General features: G+C 40.8%; 1 protein-coding gene and 1 long non-coding RNA gene across 7 annotated transcripts in view; one reads left to right on the top strand and one right to left on the bottom strand.

Moving 5' to 3' along the window:
* Window positions 1–6,917, top strand: part of LOC117530690 (rho GTPase-activating protein 23-like) — a 207,929-nt gene extending 201,012 nt beyond the window's left edge. For 5 of the 6 annotated variants that reach the window (XM_034193570.1, XM_034193571.1, XM_034193572.1 and 2 more), the window contains 2 exons: window positions 2,295–2,326; window positions 4,809–6,917. In XM_034193570.1, coding sequence (XP_034049461.1) covers window positions 2,295–2,326; window positions 4,809–5,732 — 956 coding nt within the window. In that variant the 3' untranslated portion in view covers window positions 5,733–6,917. Of the gene's footprint in view, window positions 1–1,836; window positions 1,862–2,294; window positions 2,327–4,808 lie in introns of all 6 variants that reach the window. The other variant, XM_034193573.1, reaches the window with a different exon arrangement.
* Window positions 6,918–11,269: 4,352 nt separating this feature from the next.
* Window positions 11,270–23,422, bottom strand: LOC117531102. The gene is made up of 3 exons (XR_004566522.1): window positions 23,315–23,422; window positions 21,448–21,450; window positions 11,270–11,281 (listed from the first exon to the last, which is right to left on the bottom strand). It is a non-coding gene; the product is annotated as an uncharacterized LOC117531102 (long non-coding RNA).
* Window positions 23,423–26,384: the final 2,962 nt, after the last annotated feature.

Raw genomic sequence — 26,384 nt, 5'->3', positions numbered from 1 at the left:
ACATAATTCAAATCCATATGGTTTTTGAAAAAAATAATAAGGTCGGATACTTTTCTAATAGACCTTGTATATAGCCCTTTTCCATCTGAATCAGAAGCACATTACAGTGATGCCTCACATTGACAGGAGGCTGCCATGCAAGGAGCTCAACTGAACACCGCAAGCAACTGGGGGATTAAGGAACTTGATTTTCCAGTCTGGCAAGGGTTTGAATTGAGGATCCTCTGGTCTCAAGGCCATTGCTTAACCACAAGACCATCACCACCAATTGTGGATAGATTTTCTTTATGGGTGGTTACCATCCAGAACCAAAGGCGTAGTGATGCAACATCACACATAGCACCAGCACATGTTGCCAGGTCTGACCTGACCTGATATGTGTCCCACGTCTCATATCACAGATGTGATCAAGTGTGCGGTTTGATGAACTAACACGATTCTTCTTGTGTGCGGCACAATGATGTAACATGCCAGACCTGTACCATGTGATGTGTGCCAATGTGACGGAGGCCAGCAGGAGTCGCTGTGCAATAGGAGTCAGTAAACCTCACACCCCACCAGCTAACAGGACTCTCTAGCCACAGGGTCAGGTCTTTGTGTTTGTTTTTCAGTAGTTTAGTGTAAAAATTAAAAAAAACAAGCTATTGGTTAGTGGTGCCCATCACTGGAGACAACAAAGTCTTAATCAAAGAAACAAATCAAAATTGATCCCGATTGCTGTGTTTCAAGTGGCCCTAATCAGCCAGCCGGTCTTCCTGACATTTACTGCCCCCTGCAGACTGCTTACCCAACTTGGCACCATCATTTTCCTTCCTAAACTGAAGACCCTGGTGCTAAAAGTATGAAAGTCACAAAAAGTCCATTTTGAAAAATCAAACCTGAAAATGTCATAGTCATAAAATCAGCCATTGAAACATCTTTGATGTCTAAAGTGTTTGCCGGCAGGTTTTCAGCTTTTTGAGACCTCTTCAGTCATGAGACGGTGATATGTTTGTTTTTGGACTGAAGTTGTTTTAGTCAGAAAAAAATTTTGACAAAAGTTTTGGACTGATTAGATAATACAGTATTGGACGTCTTTGTCGCGGTGCTGGACGTCTGTGGAACAGGAACGTCCGACGCCCTCCTGCACTGCAGCGTGAGCTTGGCCGTGCAAGTTGTTTGTAAAAGTAATTTCTGGTGGAGGTTTACAAGGTCCAGGCAGACAGCGACGTCCTATTTGACATTTTTGACTGACAGGAGCTCTAAACAAGCTGTTGGGGGCTTCACTGACCTCAGGTTTGACATCATCTTGCCACGTTTCGGCATGCTGACAGAGAGCGGTCAGAGGTCATGGAGATGTGGGAAATGAGGTGTCAAAGACACTGAACACTGAAGCAACTGGACTGAAGGACTTCTTCTTTTAGATCAGAATAGGAGAACCTGAGAAAAGACACAGAGGCGCTGAGCGAAACAAACAACACGTTTCTGTGCTCAGCTTGAGTTGCCTAAAACTGTGACTTCAGGACTTTTAGCATGCAGATCTTCAGTGAGGATGGACCACTGAAGCAGTCATTGGATTTGACTTCACCAGTTTAATGTTAAACCTCTTTTGTCTGCATGTTGGGACCTAGAGTTCTTGACCCAGTTTGTTGAAGAACCTGGTCACAGGTGACATGTTATTTAGTGTTTCAGACTTCTGAGATACCACCAGCTCATCTTCTGCTATCTTTGCCTTTGCAACCGAGTTCTGCTCAGATCTTTTTTGTCCAGCTGTGATCTTTATGTCTGTAGATGCTGAAAGTCTTTCCCACTGTTTTTCTTCATTTCTCTGTCTGGTCGCCTCTATTCTCCTTTTAGCTGAGATGGTGGATCAGCCTCCTCGGTAGGACACCGTTGACCTTCTTGATTGTCTGTGTTGGATTTACTGTCTTTACTTTTTACTTTCTGTCTTTTGTGTGTTACTGATATTCCAACTGCACCAATTTTTAAAAGTTTCAAAGAAAACCAAACTAGTTCTCAGCTCCCATCCATGTTCTATACCCGCAAGATGAAAGCGGCAGTTTTCTTAACTTTAGTAACCAACAAAACATACGACAGACAAGTTAAAGGCAGAAAGAGAAAATATTCATTGTGATTAACTGAAGACCCCCCCCCCCCCCCCACCAAAAAAAAAACAACCCCACATTTGTCTGGATTGTGTGTGCATTTAATAACATGTTTTTAAATCAAACTAATATTGGTTGATGTTTTAACTATTGATGTCAGAAGAGTTGAAGGATTTGTGTTCTAATCCCGTTCTCTCTCTTTCCAAACAGATTCTACCACCAGCGATTCTCTTAAGTCAAAGGTGAGCACTCATTTCATACATTTTTCTCAAATTTGTGTTACCGTTTTTAGTACGATGCGCTTGAACAAATTCACCAAACACTCTGAAATCCATCAAATTATATAAATTGTATTTATAAAACATCTGAATATTATCTGCATTTAAATCAACACACACACACACTCACACACATACATACATATATATGCAATTGTGCACAAAGGTTTACATACCCTGGCAGAATTTTTGATTTTCTGCCATTTTTCAGAGAATATTAATGATAAAGCCCCTTTCACACTGGGCCAGTGTAGAGTTGCATTGATAGATTTTTTATTCATCCTGCTGGACTTTGCTGGCAGTGAAGTTTCAAAACAACGGGAGAAGAAGAGGTGAGCCAAACTTCCACGTTCACTAACTCCTCATGGACAGATCACCAATGAGAGGACGCGTCCACCTTCCATTTCTCATGGACTAGTGCCAGTGAGAGGACATGTCCACCGTCCACTCCTCATGGACCGATTGCCCGCGCGATTGTTGGCTGCTGCTCTGTGGTGCTTTCATCTTCTTAAGTTCTCTCACGATTGTGGCACATTAAATGAAGTCAATTAACTCCTGGAAATAATGTATTCTGACTTTTTCCACTGTATCAAATCTATCTGCGTGTCCAGGCAGTCTGTAAAAACAGCGTAGGGTTTTCTTGATTTTTTTTTTTTTTCCTCTCTGCGCACAACTGTGTACTAGATATGCAGCACAATGCAACTCTATGCAGGCCCGGTGTGAAAGGGGCTTAACACAAAAACTTTTTTTCCACTCATGGTTAGTGGTTGGATGAAGCCATTTATTGCCAAACAAATGTGTTTCCTCTTGTTAAATCATAATGACAACAAAAACGACCCAAATTACCCTGATCAAAAGTTTACATACTCCTCTTCTTGATACTGTGTGTTAAGAACAGTGACAGCTTGGCGTTGTTTGTGTGACAAGGCTTTCTGATGGTGAAGCTGCCACTGAATTGGACTTTATTTACATTAGTTATGAAGAAATATAAACAGTATGGCACTCTATGGTAAATCAGCATAGAGCAGACAGTTCTCAAAAACTGAGTTACTGTGCAAGAAGGAGAAGTGAGGAAAGCCACCAAGACACCCAGACAACCCAGAAGTTACAGGCTTATGTGGCTGTGACTGGAGAAATGTGCACATTTCATTAGTAGTAGTAATAGTATTTGCAAACAAGTCTTCACAATCGATTGAAGGGAAAGAAGGTTTCATTCTTGTGGCATCCTCAAAAACAGACTGTGTGGATTTGGGAAAAAGAAAGAAAACAAAGCGTATTTTTTGAACACTCATCTCAGTTGTTCCGCTGCTGTTTTTAGCTGCTGTCGGCTTCACACTAACGCAGCCAGAGTTTCAAAGAAAAGCAAAGTGTTTCTAAAACGCACTGTGGGTGTGTTGTTTTGTTGTGTCGCCATGGCGCTGTGAGACACAGCGAGACAACACAAACTGTCTTAAAGCTGCACTAAACAACAGACTAACTGCTCAACATGTGCCGGTGCTTCGATATCGACAGAGTGCCCTAGTTTCCATTGCACAAGTGGAAAACATTCATTATTTGCTTTATGACACCTAAGCAGATCTGCATCTTTTGAAATTTGATTTAGAAAGGTGTTTCTTGTAGGAAGAGGAAACTGACAGCAGGGGGCAGAGTAGGTAAGTGTGTTAACACACATCTGCTTTCCTGAATCCAGTGACTAAAACAGGGGTGGGCACTCATGTGCCATGAAGGGCCGAGACACTGCAGGTTTTCCTTACAACCAACCACCTCAGCAGGTGATTTCATTGACAATCAGGTGTTTATATTCAGGGGAGAAGCGCATCAGCAACCCACCTGCTGAGGGGATTGGTTGCAAGGAAAACCTGCAGTCTCGGCCCACGCTGCCCACCCCTGGACTAAGAGCTTCTGCGGCCCCTTGCAATGTCTCCATGAACATTGGCTTTTTTTTTTATCAAAAGCAAACGGAGCGGTGCAAGAGAGCGAATTGTATGGGAGAAAAACCCACAGCAAACAGTCCAAACATGGGGGACTTTGCCGCTCTTTCCGCTATGACGCACAAGTCAACGTCCTGTCAAGTTCCTGTTTACACATTTCCATGTTGTGGCACATGACACTGGCATCGTAACGTATTTGTGACACTTGGTGGTGGTTCTTGCTGCCGTTGCTCGATCGAGCTGTGGTCGTGGTGTCTTTGTGGTGTTGTGAGTACAGGGTGGGCGGGACACTTTTCTAGCTAAACTGCCAAGCAACAAACCACAATCTGCAGTTAGTGGCAGGTCAGATTTTAGATGATGAACATTCGTGAGAGTATTGACTCTGCTTTAGTCCCGTCAGTGACTGGCAGCCGCTGCCTCTTGCACCAGGACAAATGTGTTCTGCAGGTTTGTTTTGTTCTGTTGTGTCTTTGTGAGATGGCCATTATTTGGGATTTTTGAACTTTGTGTTGCAGATAGCTTCAGGTCTGAACCCCAGAGACTTCCTACCCAAGTCCATAATTTCCGCTGTTACCCGAAAACGTAAGAAGTGTCCCAGTAGGAACCCATCGGATAGTAGCACTGACGAGGACTCCGAACACGAACCAGTCAAAGCCAGCAATTACGGGATAGGAGGAGGAGGAGAGGGGGAGCCGCACAAGAGAGAAGATCTGGATCTGGGCGAAAAGGAACAGAAAGGTAACGATGGAAAAGATTCATCTGCTGTACCAGAGGCAGGAAAGAAAATAAGGAATGGAAGAATGAGTGAAGTACAGAACTCCAGGAGGAAGAGCGGGAAGGCTGGGGTGCAGCCTCCAGCAGAATATCAAGTGTATCCAAACAGTTTCCACCATCAGATACAAGCCACGCCCCCATGTCTGATCAGTCCTCCTCCACAGTTAAAGCCACACAATCTATCGCAACGAAGGCCCACAATCCCCTTTTGGATTCGTCCTACCAGGCCCCTCAATAACTCCCAGGCTTCCAGCTTACAAGGGATCCAGTACCATGACTGGAACCAACCTGAATCTGTCCACTACAGGAAGAACAGAGGTGGGAGGACGAGAGCTGTGTCTGTGAATCTGGACCTTGTGCTGGACAGGAGTGAGGATCGAATCAAAAGTTGGAGGGGAGATAGTGTGGAGGAGGTCAGAGTGATCGAACGAGGGCCAAGTCAGCTGGGATATGTTGGAGTTCCACAGGGGCCAGTTATGGATCCTGTATCACTTCAGCAGAGGGATCCACTTCCTCACTTTTCTAGGGATGATCCCTCACTCTCCTCTTCCTCAGGATGGACAGACCAGTGTTCCCTGACACCTTCCACTGTTATCCTGAGAAGATCGGCTCTGGGCCCAAGGGACAAGACCAGAGTCTTGCGTCGTCACACAATAGTGGTTTAAGATGATTTTATTTTATTTTTTGGACTAATGCAGTACAAACCACTTGCCCTTTACTCCAGCACTTGATCGCCTGCTTTAAAAGCCAAATGTGTTTTATCGTGTAACTTGTGACTCTTATTCCAGCCTCAGATTATTCAAAGAGTTCATGTTTTAAAATGACGGTTTTAAATCCTTGCTGTGACTTGAACTGGTCAAAGTGTTGATTCGAGACCCATATTAGCTTGAGTGCTTCAAAAACCGGCATGTTGTGTAACCAAGGTTGGACAATATGGCTAATAATGTGGCTAATGTTAGCCTACATTAAGCACATGGAGGAGAATCACATCCTAATTCAGATGTTTTGTGGTCTATCGTTACCTCACAGGCAGCGATGGCCAAACAAGACCTCATCAAGCATTTGGTGTTTTTTATAAGCTCACTAGATGGCAGTGTCTATTCAAATAAGGCATTGTTACTCCCTCCCGGTTCTTACTGTAATGCTCTCCCTCACAAAGTACAAACTCAAACAATTCCATACTTTCAAATTTATTCAAAGTCACAGTGGAAATCAGGCCTGGATTCTGAAGAGCTTCTCTTGCACCGCCCATTCAGAACCCCGAATAATGACCACAAACAGTTTAATAAACCACAACATGGGCGTAACAAAGGTGGACCTTATTTCGCAAAATCTTTCCCTCATTGGTCCCCATGGGCATTCGAGGGAGGTCCCACCCCCTGCCACTGACCCGCTGGGACACTGGGACATTTATGATTTATAATGTAACCTGAATCTATTTGTTCTGAGTGGTAAAAGCAATTAAATCCAGTTTGACATGCACATTCCAACAAGTAACAGACTAAAAGTATGTGAAACTAAGAATACAGTCCTGAAGTAAAATAACTACTTAATACCAAAAGAAATACAGAAAACAAGTAACTAAACAACAGATAAACACACAAATATATCTAACAGTTTTAAAGGAAACTAAAGTGCATTGTGCTTTGAACTGATATATTTATTTATTTTATTTGTTTGCTTTTGTTGAATAGGCACTGCCATCTAGTGGGCTCAGAAATATCACCACATGCTTCTGGAGGCCTCACATGGCCGTCAGTCCTTAAGGCCGCTGTCAGGGTGAACATCCTGGATTTGGGCAAACACCTGTCAGACTTTTTGTTGCCGTGGCTGGTTATGCAGGAGTTTGGTAAAAACGGGAAAGAGTTCACTTCTATAGTACCATCAGTTTTCCCAGATTTGCCATTATACTGGAATGTTTGCTCTATTGTCCAGCCCTTTGTGTTAAGGTGATTGGAAAGTGTAGCCAGAAACACATCCAACATCACCAAGTCATCAGAACAAAGAACGAACAAAACAGATTTTCTTTAGGGCCTTGTGATTTTACTGCATGCATATTTGTTGTCTCCCTTCATTCCAAGTTGGACCAGTGGAAAAAAAATGTAGAACTCTCTCCTTTAAGAACACATTCTTATTTACTAGTTAACTATCTTAACTACTTTATTAACAGAACACCTTGCAGCAGAATCACTGAACCAGTTTCATTTATAATGAACAGAAATCAGCTATGATTTTGAAGTGAAACACGTAGGGCCCTATCTTGACATTCTTTGGAATATAGCCTAGAGCGCATTGTGCGAGTGCCTGTAGCTTCACTTTCCAATTTGTATGGCACGTAGACTAACACACACACACACACAAAACCCCCGCTGATACTGTGGCTATGAAACGGGATAGAAACTAAAGCCCAGTCAGTATTTCAGTTGGCCGATAATAACCACCATAATAGCCTTTCATGAACATATTGTTCTTGGTGTTATACAGTTGTATGCAAAAGGTTTGGGCACCCCTGATAATTTTCCTGATTTTCCTTTACAAATCATTGGTTGTCTTTACTGAAATTGGAGCAACTTTAAATTTGACCCCTGCACAAACTGAACTTGACCTTTGTCACCATTTTTGCTGTTTTTACCCCATAATATTCCGTCATAGATAGTCCAAACTATACCTTTTTGGAATTGTTATGATCAGCCAAGCAATGTGATATAGTTTTCATCATGACTGGAGCATGTTTAAAGTTTGACCTCTGTGTAATTCTTCATTGACCCCTACCTGGCTACAGCTACCACCCTGCGATGACTATCACACATTTTTGTGTAGGCCATGATACACTGAGGCTGGATTCTAAGTGTCAGTTCACCCCTTAAGTGGTACCGAACACCTGCTTGACCCATGGACTATATGTGTGTATCAGCAGATGTATCGGTATTGTCATTTTTTATTTACTCCCTAACATCAGTATCAGTACTGCCCCCCACAAAAAAACAAAAACAAATAAACATCGGTCAGCTTTTATACAAACCAGTTAACTTTTTTGTTTAAATTTTGGTTTTATTCTAATATGATGAAGTAATGCACATCTCTTTACGTACAAGCAGAGTATACATGCTTTATGAACCAACCTTATTGTTGCAGCGTAGCACTACAGCGTTACACCGGGGTTTTGGTCGTCCATTGCAGAATGACTTTCTACTACATTGTGATAGTATTACATCTGCACTCCTTTTAAATTAGTCACACCTGGGGGCGGCAGATGAACACAAGTACATTTGCTATTTCAAAATACGGGCACTGGGCTAATAGAAGCAGATGTGGTGCTTTTTGACAGGTGAAAGATAGGGCCCTTAAATTTATCATCTTCCCCTAAAATTGTAATTATAGGCTGCATTTCTGTCGCACCTTCCCATCTGCTGTACACGTTCAAAGTACTTTACAGTGAGGCCTCACACACACAGACACACACACACACACACACACACACACACACTGGGAGCAACTCAGTCATTAAGGACCAAGAAACCTGAGTGATTTTAATGTCTTGACGGGGCATTGAACCAACGATCTGCTGGTCTCAGTCACCTCTAACACACGCACATTAACACCACTAACGCTGCACTTAGACTCCACGGGTAAATGTAGCGGCGTATCATAAGCACATTTAGCTTCTAGCGTACTCTAAAGCAGGCCTATAGCTCAGTCCACCATACAGGAATTAAACCTTTTCAGCATTTTAACCGCTCCTGTGACTCAAAAACACATCAGAAATTAAAAGAAAAATGCATGTGAAGGGTTTTTGAAACAAACTACATACGAGTGTAACACAAGCTAGCCGTGCTTCCTGTGTGATTAAAGAGGAGACAAAGTTTGAACGACGTTCAGGCTCGTTTCATGGGAGCAGCGTGCTGAGGCAGCTAATATTAAGTCATGCCAACCTTTGTCTTTTTTTTTTTTTTTTTTTTTGCCTACGTGATGTGTTGTGAAGACGTGAGTTTAAAAAGAAAAATGACGTCCTGCATACATCATCAGCGTTAGGCATGTTACCGTTACTATGGCAATGTGAAGGCCGCGCTCTCCCCTCAGAATAACCTCCTTAAAAACCACCGCAGTCTTACCGAAGTGATATTTTTGTATTTTGTTTTTTCCTTCAGTATTTGCTCCCTTCCCATGCCGATGCATTTGAATAATATGGTGTTTTGTTTTGTTTTTTTTATAAAGCAAAGTATGCAAATATGAAAGAGTCAAACAGTACTTTGAAACAGTCACTCGTTTGCCTAAATGATCGTCTTTTTATCTGTGCATGTACCTGATGTGACTGTGAGTGGACCCATTTTTAACAGTTGTACAAAGCCTTGTTAACCTGTGTAAATACAAATATATACATATTATATATAATATATTAAATTATTTGTTTTTGGAAATGCATTTGGGTCATTTTTTAATTCTGTAAGAACTGTCGGACTTCGTGTTGTTCTGTTTCAGCGGGATGACTTGATGAGGACAGAAGCACCTTTACGGGAGGCTTTTTAACTAATGAACAGATTTTTACTAACCTTGTTGAAAATGGGCTTTCTTACCATCATTCAGTGCCAGCTGCCACTGGAGCAGTCTGATTCACACCCAATAAGTCAACCACAGGTTACGTACGAGTTCTGCAAGTACTTGAACACTTCCCCGTGACTTCTGTCGTTCATCACGGATGTGTTGTGGAACCTCCTCTAACACTTGTGCGTTAGGTCGGGTTGTGGAGAGAACTTGGCAGCCTTCGTTAGATCATTGGTCTCTACACACCATGGTGTGATCTTTGTGGGCTCAGTAGATCCCAAGCTGCCAACAGTCAAGCTCTCATTTTGATGCCAACTAGGAAGTGCAGTTCATTGACTGGCCACTTGAAGCCGTCTCCAAAACAGAGCACATTCCTGTAATAAACTTGTCTGACTATTCTGAGGGTAATGACACCTGGAGATTGTTGCTGGTGAACACGTTAGTCTCTTCAGGTCGACAGATTTGTGCCCTTCCATTCTTTTTCAGGGTAGGGTCCACTGGTCTTAAACTCTTTATATGCTTTGGTGGTATATGTTACAACTGATTTTAAAGTTCACCCGAACCCTAACTAGGACGAGTGGAAGTTCCCCTTTTCAGCACAGGCACCATCGGTGTGCACCACTCGGTAGGCTCAGTCACGGCCTCAGTGATGCCACTGGCCTCAATGGGGTCCAGCTTCTCCTTCACTGCAACTAACAGAGGTATAGCGACTCAGCGTAGGGCTGAGCATTTTGTTGTAGTTCAGTTTTTTCACAGGCTGTGTTTTCAGTAACTCCTGTTAGCTGAGACTGGTCTCAGCAGCCACCGTCTTTGTTTATCCTTGTCCTTCTGTGATTTCCATCCTCTTCTGTTTTTAGAAGTAATTTCTTTAACAGCACAGAATTGCTCCCCCTGCTGGTTAACCTGTGCTTTAACCTCCGAGACTGCTGCACTTCCTGTACAGTCACATCCAGAGTGAGATTCGGGATCAGCTGCAGCCTCTGTGATCTGAGATGCCGACCACTACCTGGTCTCTAATGTGCACTTAAAGCTTTGCACCGAAGTCAAAATGTTCAGACAGTTCATAACAAGCGCAAATAAATGTCTCTGCACACTCGCCCACATGCTGCACACTCTGATTAAAGCAAGCGCGTTCATGTATGATGTTGTGTCTCAGGATGAAGTAGGCATTAAACGTTGCCCATTCTAGTGGTCTTCATCTTCCCCATCTCCGTAGGTGAAAGTGCCCAGGATGTTCTCCACCTCCTTACCGAGCACATACACCAGCATGCTCACTTGACCTGGGCCGTCTTCCTTGTCCAGCTTAGTAACCGTCTGATATTGGCAGAAGCATTTCTTCCTTTCAGGCCACTCCCATGGTTCAAACTTCACCATCCCTGCGTACGTCTTACTCCAGTACTGCTTGGCAGTGAGGATCTGTGAATCACGAGTGCCACTAAAGGATCCTCTTGCTGCAGTATTCTTTAAGCTGCACCTTCATCATGTCTGTTGCCCTGTGGATTGTAGGGGCTTGACGTTATGTGCTTAATGTCCATGTCACAGGCAAAGTCCCTGAACACGTCACTGCTAAATTGTGGTCCGTTGTCACTGGTCACCGCTTCTGTGTTCCGAACCTGGCAAATGTAGCTTTCAGTTTTACCTGTGCACTTGTTGTCGTTGGCATGTGAAGTATCTCCAGGTATCTGGAGTACGAGTTCTTTTCTATGTTCACATAGATCTACTCCAATTTTCTCCCACGGCCATAAGCAAAATGAGATTGTGTTGATGGTGAAATTATGTTGAATTTCACATGAAAAATGCAAATACTGAAGAACGGGTTTGCTTTTTGTTTTGTTTTTAGGAGCATTTTGATACTTTATGTAAATATTAGCCTGTATTTAGAAATGTATACAAAGCACAGAATGCAACAGGGAAAGAAAAATATTCTAATATATTAGTATTTAATAATTTGCTCATATCCGGTATTCCTTGGCATTCAGCCCTAAACACTGAGACCCCCAATACACTTTAGTTTCCTTAGAACTCTTTTTTGAATAGACACCAGCACTTAGTGGGCACATTAAAAAAAGAAGAAGAAAAAGAAAAGACAAATGCTTCACGGGGCCTCATTAAGTTTGGGAACATGAAAACTGATGATACAACTATAACATTTCAAAAGATTTGTTTGAAATAAATTGTATAAATTTATACAAAGCTAGCAAGAATTGTTTAAAAATTTAAGAACCAGACAAACAAAGCTCATTTGTCATTATATATATGCAGCTTGAACCACACCTGCTGTAACATTCATCATGTATTTGATGAGGAGCAGTGACGGTCATGTTGAGGCCTCATGAAGCATTTGGTGTGTTTTTTTCTGAGCCCACTAGATGGCAGTGTCTATTATAATAAAGTTCAAATCTCAAAGCATATTTTTTGGAACCTTTATTTTTTTTTAAGAGGCACTGCCATCTAGTTGGCTCATGAAAAACGCCAAATGCTTCATGAGGCCTCGTTTGGCCATCACTAGAAGCTCATCCCCCATAGACCAGACTATACCCTGAGTATGTTGGGAAAAAAAGGAACGTTTGCTGGCTTTGGAAAGCTATCAGGTTAGTTCCTTCATTTCAGTTGCTTGAAGTAAAAACAAAGTAGTTCTGCAACTAACAAATTATTGTTTGCAAAAATAAATTTGTTGCCTCGTTTTTGTCTTTATAGTGTTTCAGTGCACATATTCCACACAACTGGATGATGAAAAATAGGCCAAATGAGATTGGTTACTGTGGTCGCCATAAAGAAATGCATTTCTTTGTGATCAGCACTAGTAATGGGTCCAGCAACACTGACGCGTCGGCGCAGGCGTCAAGCTCATAGAGCGAAACCCCGTGTTGGTGCACGTATCACTTTGTGAAAGTCACGTGACCGATACAGGAATGTTTCAAACTGACAATGACGCGCCAAAGAGGCCAAACTGTGTTTATAAGGAAGTGTATCTGTCAACGGAATGCATCTGCCAAAAGAATCTCAGATCTTTTGCGGTGTATCATCAAATTCACCAAACGTCATGGAGCAGCAGCAAACAAAAAGGAAAGTTTCCGCCGTGTGGGATCATTTTGATGTCATATTGGAAAATAAGGTAACTCTCAGAGTTTCCACTTGATCTATCTGAATTTGTATTAATTTCAAAGTGACTCTTAATTTAATATTCATATTATTTTCTGCAGGTTAAATGTCACATTTGTTCGGTAGAACTTTCCTATTTAAACAAAACCACCTCCTCAATGCTGAGACATTATAGGGCCAGGCATGAGAATGACATCCCAGATACACCCCGGATGAACTCAGGTATACAGCCAGTCTACAACGTACTCACAGTTAATTTATTGATAATTAATTCCTATTAATTAATTCTGTACCTCATTTTTAACCATCAAGCTTCTAGGAAGCAGATGCTGGATGAGGCTCTGCTGAGTTTCATCCTGAAGGACTGCCAGCCCCCCAGTACTGTGGAGAGTGATGGGTTCAGGGAACTGGTTCAGGTCCTTCAGCCCTCATATTCAGCATTATTTGTTTGTTGTTGTTTGGAAATCATGTACTGAAATGCCACATTGTTGTTTTTAGATAACCTTTGGCAACATCTCGACATCGAAGCGGGCAGGCAGACCAAAAGTGCTGCAGCTGATGCCATCCAGGAGGTGCAGAGGTACCTGGCAGTGGCCAATATTGCCAGGTGCCAGGATCCTCTGAGATACTGGGACAACCACAAGACAGTATATCCAAACCTCTTCCAGCTGTCATTACAGTTTCTCTACACTCCAGCCTCATCTGTGCCCTGTGAGCGGGTGTTTTCTGAACCTGGAGAAGTTGCATCAAACAAGCGTAACAGACTCAAATTCAAGACTTTGGAACAACTTCTTTTTTTGAATAACAATTTGTAAACAAAATAAAATCCCAGTCCACAAGCATCCTCATTCACAACACGTTCACTTAGATTTTCACGTTGATACATGTTCACATTATTTATTTTTAAAGATTTAAAATTTAATGGAAGATATGAAATGATACAAAATGACATACAACGACTTAGATTATATTATTGTATATACAAGGCCATGAAATCAGTGTCAGTTGAGTCTGTCAACTTGGGTATCACCGGCCTCGGAGGATGTTCATTCAGTTGTTTAATTTTGTAGAAAAAAAAGCAGATCACAGACATGACACAAAACTAAAGTCATTTCAAATGGCAACTTTCTGGCTTTAAGAAACACTATAAGAAATCAGGAAAAAAATTGTGGCAGTCAGTAACGGTTACTTTTTTAGACCAAGCAGAGGGAAAAAAATATGGAATCACTCAATTCTGAGGAAAAAATTATGGAATCATGAAAAACAAAAGAACGCTCCAACACATCACTAGTATTTTGTTGCACCACCTCTGGCTTTTATAACAGCTTGCAGTCTCTGAGGCATGGACTTAATGAGTGACAAACAGTACTCTTCATCAATCTGGCTCCAACTTTCTCTGATTGCTGTTGCCAGATCAGCTTTGCAGGTTGGGGCCTTGTCATGGACCATTTTCTTCAACTTCCACCAAAGATTTTCAATTGGATTAAGATCCGGACTATTTGCAGGCCATGACATTGACCCTATGTGTCTTTTTGCAAGGAATGTTTTCACAGTTTTTGCTCTATGGCAAGATGCATTATCATCTTGAAAAATGATTTCATCATCCCCAAACATCCTTTCAATTGATGGGATAAGAAAAGTGTCCAAAATATCAATGTAAATTTGTGCAATGGGAGCAAAACCAAAAGTGTTGCGTTTATATTTTTGTTGAGTGTATATGTCAATGTATGATAAATTCTGCCCTCAATAAAAATTTAATGGAAAAAAAAGAACACAGATAGCAGGACCAGACTTGGGACTCCATTGCTTCTTTTTGTTGATATTCCCATCGTTGTTTACTGCGGCCTTGTTGATTGCAGCGAGCCATTTCTCACGCCTGGATTTCTCAGATGGTATAATATAGAACTGCCATTCAGGATAACTCTTGGTTGGCTGTACAACCTGGAACAACAACTTTTGGGCATTTTCGTGCTGCTTTCGACATTACCAAAGTCGCTCAATTCCCCCAAACAAAGATGGTGGCTCACTTCCGGCTAGGAAGTTCCGGATGTCCGACTGCGAGAATAGAGTCTGGTCGGAATTAATAATTTCAAAGCAATTCGCCATTTAAAATCAAATGACACCTCTTTCCAAATGTTATAATACAAACAGTAAACTGCATCAAATTTTTTTCCCTCCCAAAATGAGACGCTTTGCACTGACGGGCAGCAGCCAGCTGAGCTTAGCTCAGATTCTATGGAGAGACATTCATGTCAAAATGTTTAAAAGACAATGCTTTTGACAAAAACTACAGTGTTCAAGTGTTCTTTTGCATTGGAAATGATTATACTTTGGAGAATATTTGTATTTTCTATACAAAGAGTTATATTATTTTTGTAACTTTGAAGACATTCTCCCATTTTATTGCACTTTATTATTTATTTAATATTTTTTTTATTTAATATTTTTTTTATTTATTTTTACTTTTTGACATGGTACTTTTTGGCCCTCGAGTTGCATTCAGAATAAAAACAACTCCAATGAAATAGCAAACACTTGACTTTTTTGGAAATTAAATTAGCCATTTAGATTAGTCGACTAATCGAAAAATTACTCGAAAGATTAGTCGTTAGAAAATTAGCTGTTAGTGGCAGCACCATTTGGAATACTACATTTTTTGGGAAGTAGGGGTGGTGGCCAAGAGATAATGTGCCCTTGTTTTCAGTGCGGAACGTTCCTGGTTCAAACTTCCCCACTGCTCATTCTCCATGTAATATAGATTTGCTTCAGGAAGGGCATCCAGTGTAAACGTTGTGCCAAATCAACATGCATCACAGCTGAAACAAATGGAGGCTCATTATCGAGTTTCCAAAGGCTTAATTATGTTTCAATTTCACTTTAGGCCATAAAAACTGCCAGACAGCTTTAAAAATCAACATTATATCAAGGTTGAAAAATTGTGACATTACTGAGTATTGGGGCTGCGTGGGCAGTTGCCCCTGTCTGCTGCCAGTAGAGCAGCACACCAGATCCTCTACAGACTCCCTGCGGGTGGTGACCCCACATGGAGATGACACCACGTTGTTTCATTTCACATATTTATTTATTTGACAGGGACAATGCAGTCAACAGATCAAGCAGCGTCTGCGACTGATGCGGTGCACAAAGAGTTTATAGTTGAACTAATTCACAACTCTTGTCCCTGGTTGAGCCTTTCTACAAATTACATGATTCATAGTTCTACAGTTTACATAATTCATAACTCTAAAATTTAAATCACTAATTTACATAATAAAACAACCTCATTCACCATTCCATTCAATCACTTCTCTTACATTTCCACACTTACAAAACCTAAAAACTGAATTTCTGTGGGTTAACACACTGCCTCAATCCTTCCTTGACCCACTCTTTCACTCACAATGCTATTTGCACATGGGAGCAACCTTGGCAATGTTTAAGCCCAAACGTGATCCTGGAGGTGAACATCCTAAACTCTGCAGCTTTATGTTTTTAAAAGAAAAGGCAGACTGTCCAAATGAAGTCCTACACTGTGGGATCTTACAATTCTTGTTTATAGGTGACTCTACTTCCGCTTGGTCTCTGAACAAATGAAGGAGTGGTTCAGGTGCTTGATTATTAATACATTTGAAGAAGCACAGACTACCAAAGCTTTCAAAGCTTAGCAGTCTATACTCCTCAAGAATAATACAGTGATGGTAACGAATTGGCTTTTTAACCATAATTTTTATTGTTTGATTGTAGCAATGCGCTTTGTGACTGAGGGGGTGGCCTGGGCCCACGCTGTCATGCAGTATGATATATGTGAAAATATCATAGCATGCATGCATGTACAGGAGGGCTGCCTGTTTTGGAATGTAAGATCTAATTATTTTAAGACAGTTAAGTTTTCTTTGTATGGTTTTAGAGATTTTCTTAATATGTTTATCAAATTTCAATTGGGGGTCAAGGCCCAACCCAAGATATTTTTAAAATTCTGTTAGATTGTATGTTTGTATTCTGCCAGTGTATTTGAAAACTTTGTTCTACATTTTGTTTTCTAATTGAAAAACACATTGAAACTGTCTTTGTTAAATTTAGCACCAACTGATTTTGAATGAGCCATTGGTTCACCTCAGCCATACATGTGGACAAAATTTCTGCTGCCTGCTCCGGTGACTCAGCAGGTGCATGAAAAACTACATCATCCGCATAGAGTTGGCAAATGGGACCATTGCAGGTTACAGGTAAATCATTTATAAAGATACCAAACAGCAAGGGTCCCAGTATAGAGCCCTGTAGTATGCCCTATTGAATATTTAAAAATGAGGGCTTATCTTGTGCTATATTAACACACTGTTCTCTGTCCTAAAGGTAAGATGCAAACCAGTCCACTGCCTCTGAGGCGATGCATTAAAAGATGGCATTTTAGATAAGAGCAGGCTGTGACTGACCATTTCAAAAGTCTTTTTAAGATCTAAAAATACTGCTCCTACCACCTGACCCCTATCCAGGGATTTTTTTCACATTCTCAACCAAACAGCTGTTGCTATTTTGGTTGAGTAACCAGATCTAAAACCAAACTGCTGTGGGTGGAAGAGCTAATTGGCTTCCAAATAGTCAGTCAACTGTGCAACGACCACTTTCTCAATCACTTTTGATAGTATACGCATAATTGATATGGGCCAGTAGTTACACATGCAGTCCTGGTCTCCTGCTTTATAAAAAAAAAAAAAATCGGTACAACAACCGCTCTTTGAGCCTGAGGGAAATTTAGAGATTCGTATAGACAGATTAATCAGGTATGTCAATGGTTTAACCAGGACATTACTGTATGTTTTAAAAAGCAGCTATTGATATTAGAAATATCGTTCGATTTTTAACCTTTGTCTCATCGACTTGTTTAATACTAAAATATTCCACGGATGACATATCTGGACAGGAGAATTAACACGCTTAATAGGTGTAAAATCTTTAGTTACTTTTTCAACTGACTGTACAAATAAGAGTTAAATTAATTTGCCATGATGGCACTATCAGTAATGTTCTTGCATTCTATGAAGAGTCCCACAATTCCTTTGTGTTTAGCTGTTTTATTAGTTAGATTGTTTAAATATTTCCAAAGTGAGCTATTATTCCCTGTTGCATTGCCTATCACTTGCTTTATGTAGTTCCTGTACCACTTTATTTCTTAAACTTTTATAAGTTAATGGGTCAGTGGTAAGTTTGGAGCTTAATGATTTCTTTAAAGCCATATCTCGCATATTCATTAGTTTCTTAATTTCATTATTTAGCAGTGTAGTTTTGCTTCATTTGCATTTAGTTTGCTTTAGAAATTTTCTTACCAACCCTGTGATGGCCTCTGTCATTAAATTGTAGCAGTCATCTACATCATCCATGGCCATGATTTGTTCCCCATTTAACTTCTTTAGTTCTCTTTCAAGCTGCCTTTTTTTAGTCAGTTTTCTGTCAGAATCATGTTGTGATCTGAGAGTCCTGTTAATAAGTTGTAAGTCCTCGTAATGCACTCAGATCTGTTAGTAAATGCCATGTCAATGAGCGTTTTAGTCTTACGAGAAATCCTAGTTGGCCCTTTAACCATTTGTTGGTAATTAAATTTACTTATTGTTTGTAGCTTTTGCTTACTACCTTTGTCTAACCAATTTCTATTAAAATCACCGTACCAAATCGTCTCTCTATAAACCTCAAGCTGTTTCACTACATGATTTAGCTCATCAGAAAAAGACATTATAAGAGGGTGGGTTATAAAGAATAACGATGGTGAAGGTCATTGAAGGTGATAAAATTACATTCAGAGCAAGACATTGTAGCGGGGTGTTCAGTTCTACAAAATGACATTAAAATTTATTTTTAATGTAGATTAACACACCTCCCCCCTTCCCAGAGTTTCTGTCCTTTCTGAAGCATTGATATCCGGAGACATCTATCATGTTTGCTGGTATACTATCATGCAGCCAGGATTCCGTTAAGCAGAGATAATCCAAGTTTGAATCCAGGACAAGTGCAGAGATCTGATCTCTTTTGGAGATCAGATTGCGAATGTTTAAGGTTCCCAGAGCACCCAGGCATGATTGACAGTTTGAAAGAAGTTCTTTTTGCTTTTGCACAGCATGACATTCTTTACTACAGCGCATTTGTGGTGCTTTGCTCAATTCACCATGAACATGCATGGCCGTCCCGTCGCAGCATCGCAAGCCCCTCAGTGCAGTAGTCTGTCCGTGGCTGTACGTCGCGGTCGTTAACGATGTAGGCCTTGTCCCTGCCTCCACATGTGGGTGCATCAGAGACCAAGATTCAACGGTCGGGCTGTGGTGCACTGTACACAGGCGGCTAGGTTCAGAAGCGATGCTCTCCACGGCATAACGCTGCTCCGGTAGTTCCTGGTGGTGCATCAACAGTTGAGTAAGCCAAGGCTCTGCTCCGTGAAGCTCCAGTGTGTGCAGGGGCAGTGTCTACACGTCTCCACCCTTTGGGCTGAGCCCGACCAAGTCCCACGACGGCACACCTGGCCACCAAGTGCTCCACCCCGCACGGCTTGGTACCACCAAAATACTTAATTACTATATAAGGTGCCTGAGCCCAATGAAGCTGACCCAACACCCAGATAAAAAAGTCCAAGCAAACAGGCTGAGTTTGCCCTGTAATTTCCGAGGGTACGGGAATGCAGCAGCAGTGCTCACAAACCAGCTTCTGCACTGTGTGAAAACATTCAGCTGGTCGAACGAAGTCAAAATAAACAATAACGTTACAAAAGCTAAACAAACGATTAAAAAACAACAGCAAAACGAAACACGGACGAATTGAGGTTTTCGTTGCCCTTCGTTCAAATTTTTCAAATCAAATCAATTTTATTTATATAGCGCCAAATCACAACAACCAGTTGCCCCAAGGTGCTTTATATTGTAAGGCAAAGCCATACAATAATTACGGAAAAACCGCAACGGTCAAAACGACCCCCTGTGAGCAAGCACTTGGCGACAGTGGGAAGGAAAAACTCCCTTTTAACAGGAAGAAACCTCCAGCAGAACCAGGCTCAACAGTTTAAAAATCCGGACGAAGTGCCAACTGCAGGAATGAAGCTGCGCGAAGGTTAAACGATGCCAACAAAAGTCCAGATTTCTTAATTCATTAGGGCTTCGTTGCCCTTCGATAAGTGCCGTGTGACTGGGCCATTAGTGACTTTAATACGCACAGAAGTGACTCACGATTGACATATTCAGGGATGAAACTGGTGGAAAAACAAAAAAGCTGAAACCCAAAATTACCCCCCAACACCACCCACACACAAATTTTTGAATTCTAGAATATCTGAAATGCAATCTGGGGGCTATTCCAGACAATGCAGCATCCATTTTGGTGGGAAACCCCCCCCCCCCCCCCCCAACTTCTATTCAAATTCTTCCAGTAGTATTCTGCTCTTACTAGGATGCAGCAGTTTTCTAGCTTGGCAGATAGTTCTGGAGGAAATCACTGAAGAAATTAACAATTTGAAAATATGGTTTGACCGAAACAAATTGTCACTGAACTTAAAAAAACAGGGATGAAGTGGAGGTGTACGAGTCACTCTGTGTTCACAGGAAAGTTATTTATGTTCATTGTTAGTTGGTTTTATCTATTCTGTTGTGTTTTGTTTTATCAGGTTCTTTTTGTCTCTTTCTCTAAAATTGTACTGCATTATTAGTTATTATATTACTATTATTGTTGATATTATTATTAATATATAAATAAAAATAAATTTTAAAAAATTACAATTTGTAATACATTTGAATCTTTTACGACAACAAACGCTGAGCCATTAATTATTATACAGAAAAATTCACACAAACGTGCTGAGATGCGAACAGCTTAAGGCTAAACTTTAACATTGAAAACGCCATAGACATGCTAACGCATTAGCGTCGGTTCCATTTTTAGGTTATAAAATACATCTATCAACTGTTTCAGAAGACCATAATAGGTCGATTTAACATAAAAAAGGAAAACATTACTTACAGACATATGCTCTTTAGGGTTTTAGCGGGGAAAAATTAAGATGAAGCGAAATAAAACAAAGAACCAACAAAGCAACAGATCAAAGCATTGCTTCATTGGTTCAAGGTTCAAAGCAAAGCCAAGCTGCAGAAATGTTTGATTATAGATCCGCTGCAGGGTCTGTAATCAATGTAGAGAAATGATCATTTTCCTGACAAACACCCCCAAAAACAACAGCCACTCTGAAGGACAGATAAGGGAATTATTAAGCAAAAAGGCTATTGATGTCGATGGATCGAATCATTTCTTAAGGATACCCAAAAGGAACCGGTTACCGATACCCATACCTAGTGACCTGTACCTCCAGCAAGAAGGCAGCAGGTGGAACAGGTGGTGTGCTGGGTGGAAGCTGTCTCTGACGATGTTATGAGTCCGGCGCAGACAGCGGGAGGTGTACATGGAGGAGATCACTGGAAGGTCAGACCCAATGATTTTTCCCACCGTTTTTATAAGCCTCTGCACGGCCTGCTTCTTGGACTTGGTGCAGCTAGAAAACCACACCAGTAGGCCTTAGGTCAGCACACTTTGAATGGCACAGTTGTAAAAGTTAATCATAAGCCTCTGAGGAAGTTTGAATCTCTTCAGCTTCCGCAGAAAGAAAAGCTGCTGCTGTGCTTTCCCCACAGCAGAACTGATGTGATGGCACCAGGACAGATCCTCTGTCACCATCAGGCCCAGGAATTTAAAGGAGGACACCCTCTCCACTTCCTCTGTCGATAACTAGTGGTGCACGTTTTGGTGATTTATGAAAATCCACAATCACAATCAGGTGTTTTTGATGTTCAGGGTGAGGTTGTGTTCCTTGCACCACCCAACTAAAAGCTCCACCTCCTCCCTATATGCAGTCTCAATGTTGTTTGTAATGACTACAAATTTGATGACATAATTGTTGGGGAGGAGTACAGAGCAGTCGTGTGTACAGAAGTGGACTTAATACACACCCCTGGGGAGCACCGGTGCTGATGTGAATAGTGGATGAGATGTGCTCTCCTGCCCTTACACACTGGGAGTGGTTGGTTAAAAAGTAAAGTATTCAGTTGCAGAGAGATGTTCAAGTCAAGGGTGCACAGTTTCAATAGGAGAATGTTTGGCAGGATGGTGTTGAAAGTCGAGCTAAGGTCGATAAACAGAATGGTGTTGGTGGGTATTTTTTCTTGTTTGTTTTGGTAAAAAAAACAAAAAAAAAACAACACTGCATTTGCATTGTTTTGTTTTTTAACACTATTGTGTTAGTATTATACTGTTTGTATTAAAAAGTGTAGAAATGGGTACATATGTAATATGTATTCTTGCAATTTGTGTGGGTCTAATAAAACATTCCTGAATGCAGGCGCGCGACACGTTCAGTGCGCAGCGAGCGCGGAGCAGAGAGAGGATTTTAAATGGAGTGAACATGTTAACAAAACGAAAACGTGAAGCTTTTACTTCTCCCTGAACTTTCTCTAAAGGTGTGATTCTGCCGTTACCGTCCTGTTCACACCATGTGCGCGTCGTATGCTGAGAACTCTGAACTTTAACAGCTGTTATTTTCCAAAGGTATTTATTTGTTCAGTCTTGAGCTTAATGTAGTGTTTAAGCACAAAACGTGACTGATGAGGAGAAACAATTTCAGAAATGCAACAGAAACAACCACAAATCAGAAAAAGTTGTGACTGTATGTAAAATGAAGATAAAAATAAAAAATGTTGCACCATTCCCAGTTTCTCCACTCACAGAAGCCAAACGTTCTTCCAGAGTTGTGTAATTATACTACAATAGTAGAATATAAAGAAGGGGAAAAAAAGAAAAAAAAATAGACAATATATTCGTCAATCGCAATTATTTGTCTGACAATTAATCGTCTCCAGAAATTTCTAATCGTGACAGCCCTACTTGAGATCAGAGCGCAAAATGCTTGAGGATTTTCGAAATGCGATGTTTTCTGTATCGATTTTCTATTGCGATAATTGGGTTTTGCGCAAAACCAGAGGTAATAGCATTATAATATTATTTTAGTTGGTGGTGTGCCGCAGGATTTTGTAAATATAAAAAGGGTGCCGCGACTCAAAAAAGGTTGAAAAACACTGGTTTAGAGGGTGGAATATGTGGCTGATCCAAGTGTGCACAATTCTGGAGTATGATTTATAACGAACATTGTTTACAGGTCTGTATCCGCGTGATTTTTATGATTCCGATTTTTTCCAAACACCACTTCGAGCTTTTATGAGCAGGAGTCTGAGGCTGTTTTATAAAGAAGACTCTTGTCCTTCAGTGTGTTGTAATGTCAAATCAGAGCTTAATACATAATGAAACTTTTACAAATTTTTTTTATTTTTTGCATAAAATCATTCTCATCCTCCTGCACAAATATTCGCAAGATTACCAGCTGAAAAACTGATTAGGAAAATATTGAAGTCATAACAGCCTCTTATGGGGTAAAAGCAATACAATGTTTTGTGAACAAACCTTCTTTGTACAAGTGAACTCGAGGATTAAAAACAGCTTCCAGAACTTTCAGTCTGTTGTTCTCTTCTTTTAAATGATGAATTTCTTCTTCATAGTTTGCGATCAATCCTTCTAACAACTCAAATACTTCTTCAGCAGCTGTCAGCAGTTGTTTCAGCCTGTCCCTCAGCTGTTGGGCTTTAGAAATGTTTGTAGAAAACCTTAAAAAAAGGACACAACAACACTTATTGACCAAGTGAACTGATGAACCAGTGAACGATCAGAGAGAGAACAAGTGCAGGGATTGAGTGACAGGGTTCTCCCCAGACAATGGAACAACAGCCTCACACCATTATACTGCCATCTAGCGCTGCTATGGTCAGTAGAGCCCGACCAATACATCGGCCGGCCAATATTATCGGCCGATATAAGCTTATATCGGCCATCGGCCGAAATTTTGCCGATACAACGCTGATGATTTCTCATAAACAGAACAGTTACTGAAATGATGTTTGTGTCGGCCATGTAAAATGTCCTTGCAGCGATCTTTTGGTGTAAACATCCGTGGGAGCATTTTCATTCTTTTCTGAGTTGAAACGGAGACTTTCCTAATCCTCTTAGCGGCATTTTCTTTGTTAAAAACGACTAGCGACAAATCGAGCTTCTATTTCTGGTGTTTGTTTTTTTTTTGTAGCTGCTTGTGTTTGGAGACTGTCTTCTACCGCAGTTTCTGTCCCTACCGAGCAGCGGGTGCCACTGAGCTCCTCCACCGTCACAAAGCAATCACAGACAGACACACTTCACACTAGCCTCGCGCCAGCTAGCGAGCTATCGTAACAGGCGTTACGGCCCATTACGATATAATTTTGGACCGTTACGCTTATTTTGGACCGTGTAATCAACCGTTTCTGCAGCGCGACTCCAGTTTAAAGCGTGAATCACTGAAGCAATGGTTCGATTTGGCTCATGGCTCTTTGATTCGCTGCTCTCCAGAAGCGGCAACTCCACTTCTTAACCGCTCTCAAAGCCATTAAAATATCATGAGTCATTTTTGTGTGTATTAAAGTAATTTACTGGGACTGTTTAATTTAATTTAATTTAATTAATTTATATAGCGCCAAATCACGACAAAGTCACACCAAGGCGCTTCACATAATTCACAACAACACAAATTAAAAAATACAAAGCAAACACAAACAGATTAAAAAATTAATGATAAGACAGTCTAAAAAAGTGGGTCTTCAGTCTTGATTTAAAAATCTCCACCGTGTCAGACTGCCGAATAACAGCAGGTAGATCATTCCAAAGAGCCGGACCACGTTAGGAGAAGGCTCTATACCCCACAGACTTTTTGTTCATCCTCAGAACACACAGAAGCCCTACGCCCTGCGAACGCAAAGGCCTCGCAGGTACGTAGGGCTTAACCAAGTCCGCCAAGCAGGAAGGTGCCAGTCCATGAACAATTTTATAAACCAACAATAAAACTTTAAAATCCAATCTGGCAGAAACCGGTAGCCAATGAAGGGATGCCAGAATGGGAGTAATGTGGTCAAACCTTCTACTTTGTGTCAAAATTCTGCACCAACTGAAGTCCTCGAATGCTAGACTGCGGCAGACCAGAAAATAAAGCATTACAATAATCCAATCTAGAAGAGACAAATGCGTGAATCAGAGTCTCAGCATCAGCCATAGACAGGATGGGGCGAATCTTTGCTATATTTCTCAGATGAAAGAAAGCAGTCCTCTTAATGTCCCTAATGTGGAGGTCAAAGGACAATGTAGGATCAAAGATTACCCCAAGGTTCTTCACTTTGTCAGCATGATGTATAACACATGAACCTAGGCTAAGCGCCAGCTGATCAAATTGGTGCCGATGTCTTGCTGGGCCAAGAACCATCATTTCAGTCTTATCAGAGTTCAAAAGTAGAAAGTTGCTGCTTGACTGTTGTCTTGTTGTAGTCAACAAACGAGAATCATCCTCCGTTCCTTTGTCGCAGAAGGCTTTTCCCCTTTGGGTACCCCTAGAATGGCTAATTTTTAGCTTTAAATTTTCAAAAGCTGCCCCCCTTCCGTTCCGTTCTGTTAACATAATGTTATTATGTTAACATAATAACATTATGTTAACATAATGTTTACATAATGAAAAATATCCTGCCAGTCCTATCGTCTGTTTGATTTCCACCCAAAGGGACCAAGAATGAAGGGTGAATGTTTCAAGATTTGTTTAATAACTTTTGTAGAGTTGAGGTTTTTATTTTTTATTTTTTTTTGTAATGTTATTTATCTTTTCCTTAGAGATAAATGCAACTTTGCACAGATTTTTTTTTGTACTAAACAGTTCTTTGTTACTGTTCTTGAAAATTGCACAAACATACTACAGGGTCTTGTGAAAATAATCTTATTTTACTGTTATATGATAGTTTCCTCACATGTTATATCAGGGTCCATGTTTTATTGTTAAAATATTCTACCAGCACATTGCATTTTTTGAACTTGAAAATTCTTCTCTGTTATAAAGTTAATCAATATGAGGACAAAGCTTCAGCTTTTAGCTCATACCTTTTTTGTTAAGGGTCCAAAAAAAGAACATTTTATTCAAAAAAAATATATATATCGGCTGATTTATCGGCTATCGGCAAATCAGCTGATTTATCAATATATCGGCTTTTTTTTCATCCAAATATCGGTATCGGCATCGGCCTCAAAAAATCCATATCGGTCGGGCTCTAATGGTCAGGAATGAGAATGGGCAAAAAAGAAAACTTGCAGCGGGGGTCCAGGGGCAGCACCCCTGGTGGAGGCCCACAAGTTTTGAGTATTTTAGAGGCATTTCGGGGCCACTAGAGAGACCTAAATTTATGACTTTCCATTTTATATTTTTTGTGGGTTGGGGTATGCGGAAACCTGACTGTAATAGAAGAATCTTTGTATGTAGACCTTCTTTCAGTGATACCTACCTAGTCTTGTAGCATATGTACTTACTACAAACGCCATAGCATTGGACAGATATCAGTGAACATGCCAAAACTATTCAAGTGTCTTTCCTTAACCTGCAATGAGCTCTGAAATATGCTGAAACCATGCAAGTATGTGTAAATCATTTAAAGACATTAAAACATATCAAAACAACATTTGTGTTATAAAACAGTGAATTTGTGAATATTTCCATGTAAAATCTGCTTATAAATTATTGCCCCATAATAAATGAGTGAGTTTGC

This window comes from Thalassophryne amazonica, chromosome 18 (assembly GCF_902500255.1).
Source record: "Thalassophryne amazonica chromosome 18, fThaAma1.1, whole genome shotgun sequence".
In the NCBI taxonomy this organism is placed as follows: domain Eukaryota; kingdom Metazoa; phylum Chordata; class Actinopteri; order Batrachoidiformes; family Batrachoididae; genus Thalassophryne; species Thalassophryne amazonica.
This window is presented reverse-complemented; position numbering and strand designations above follow the sequence as displayed.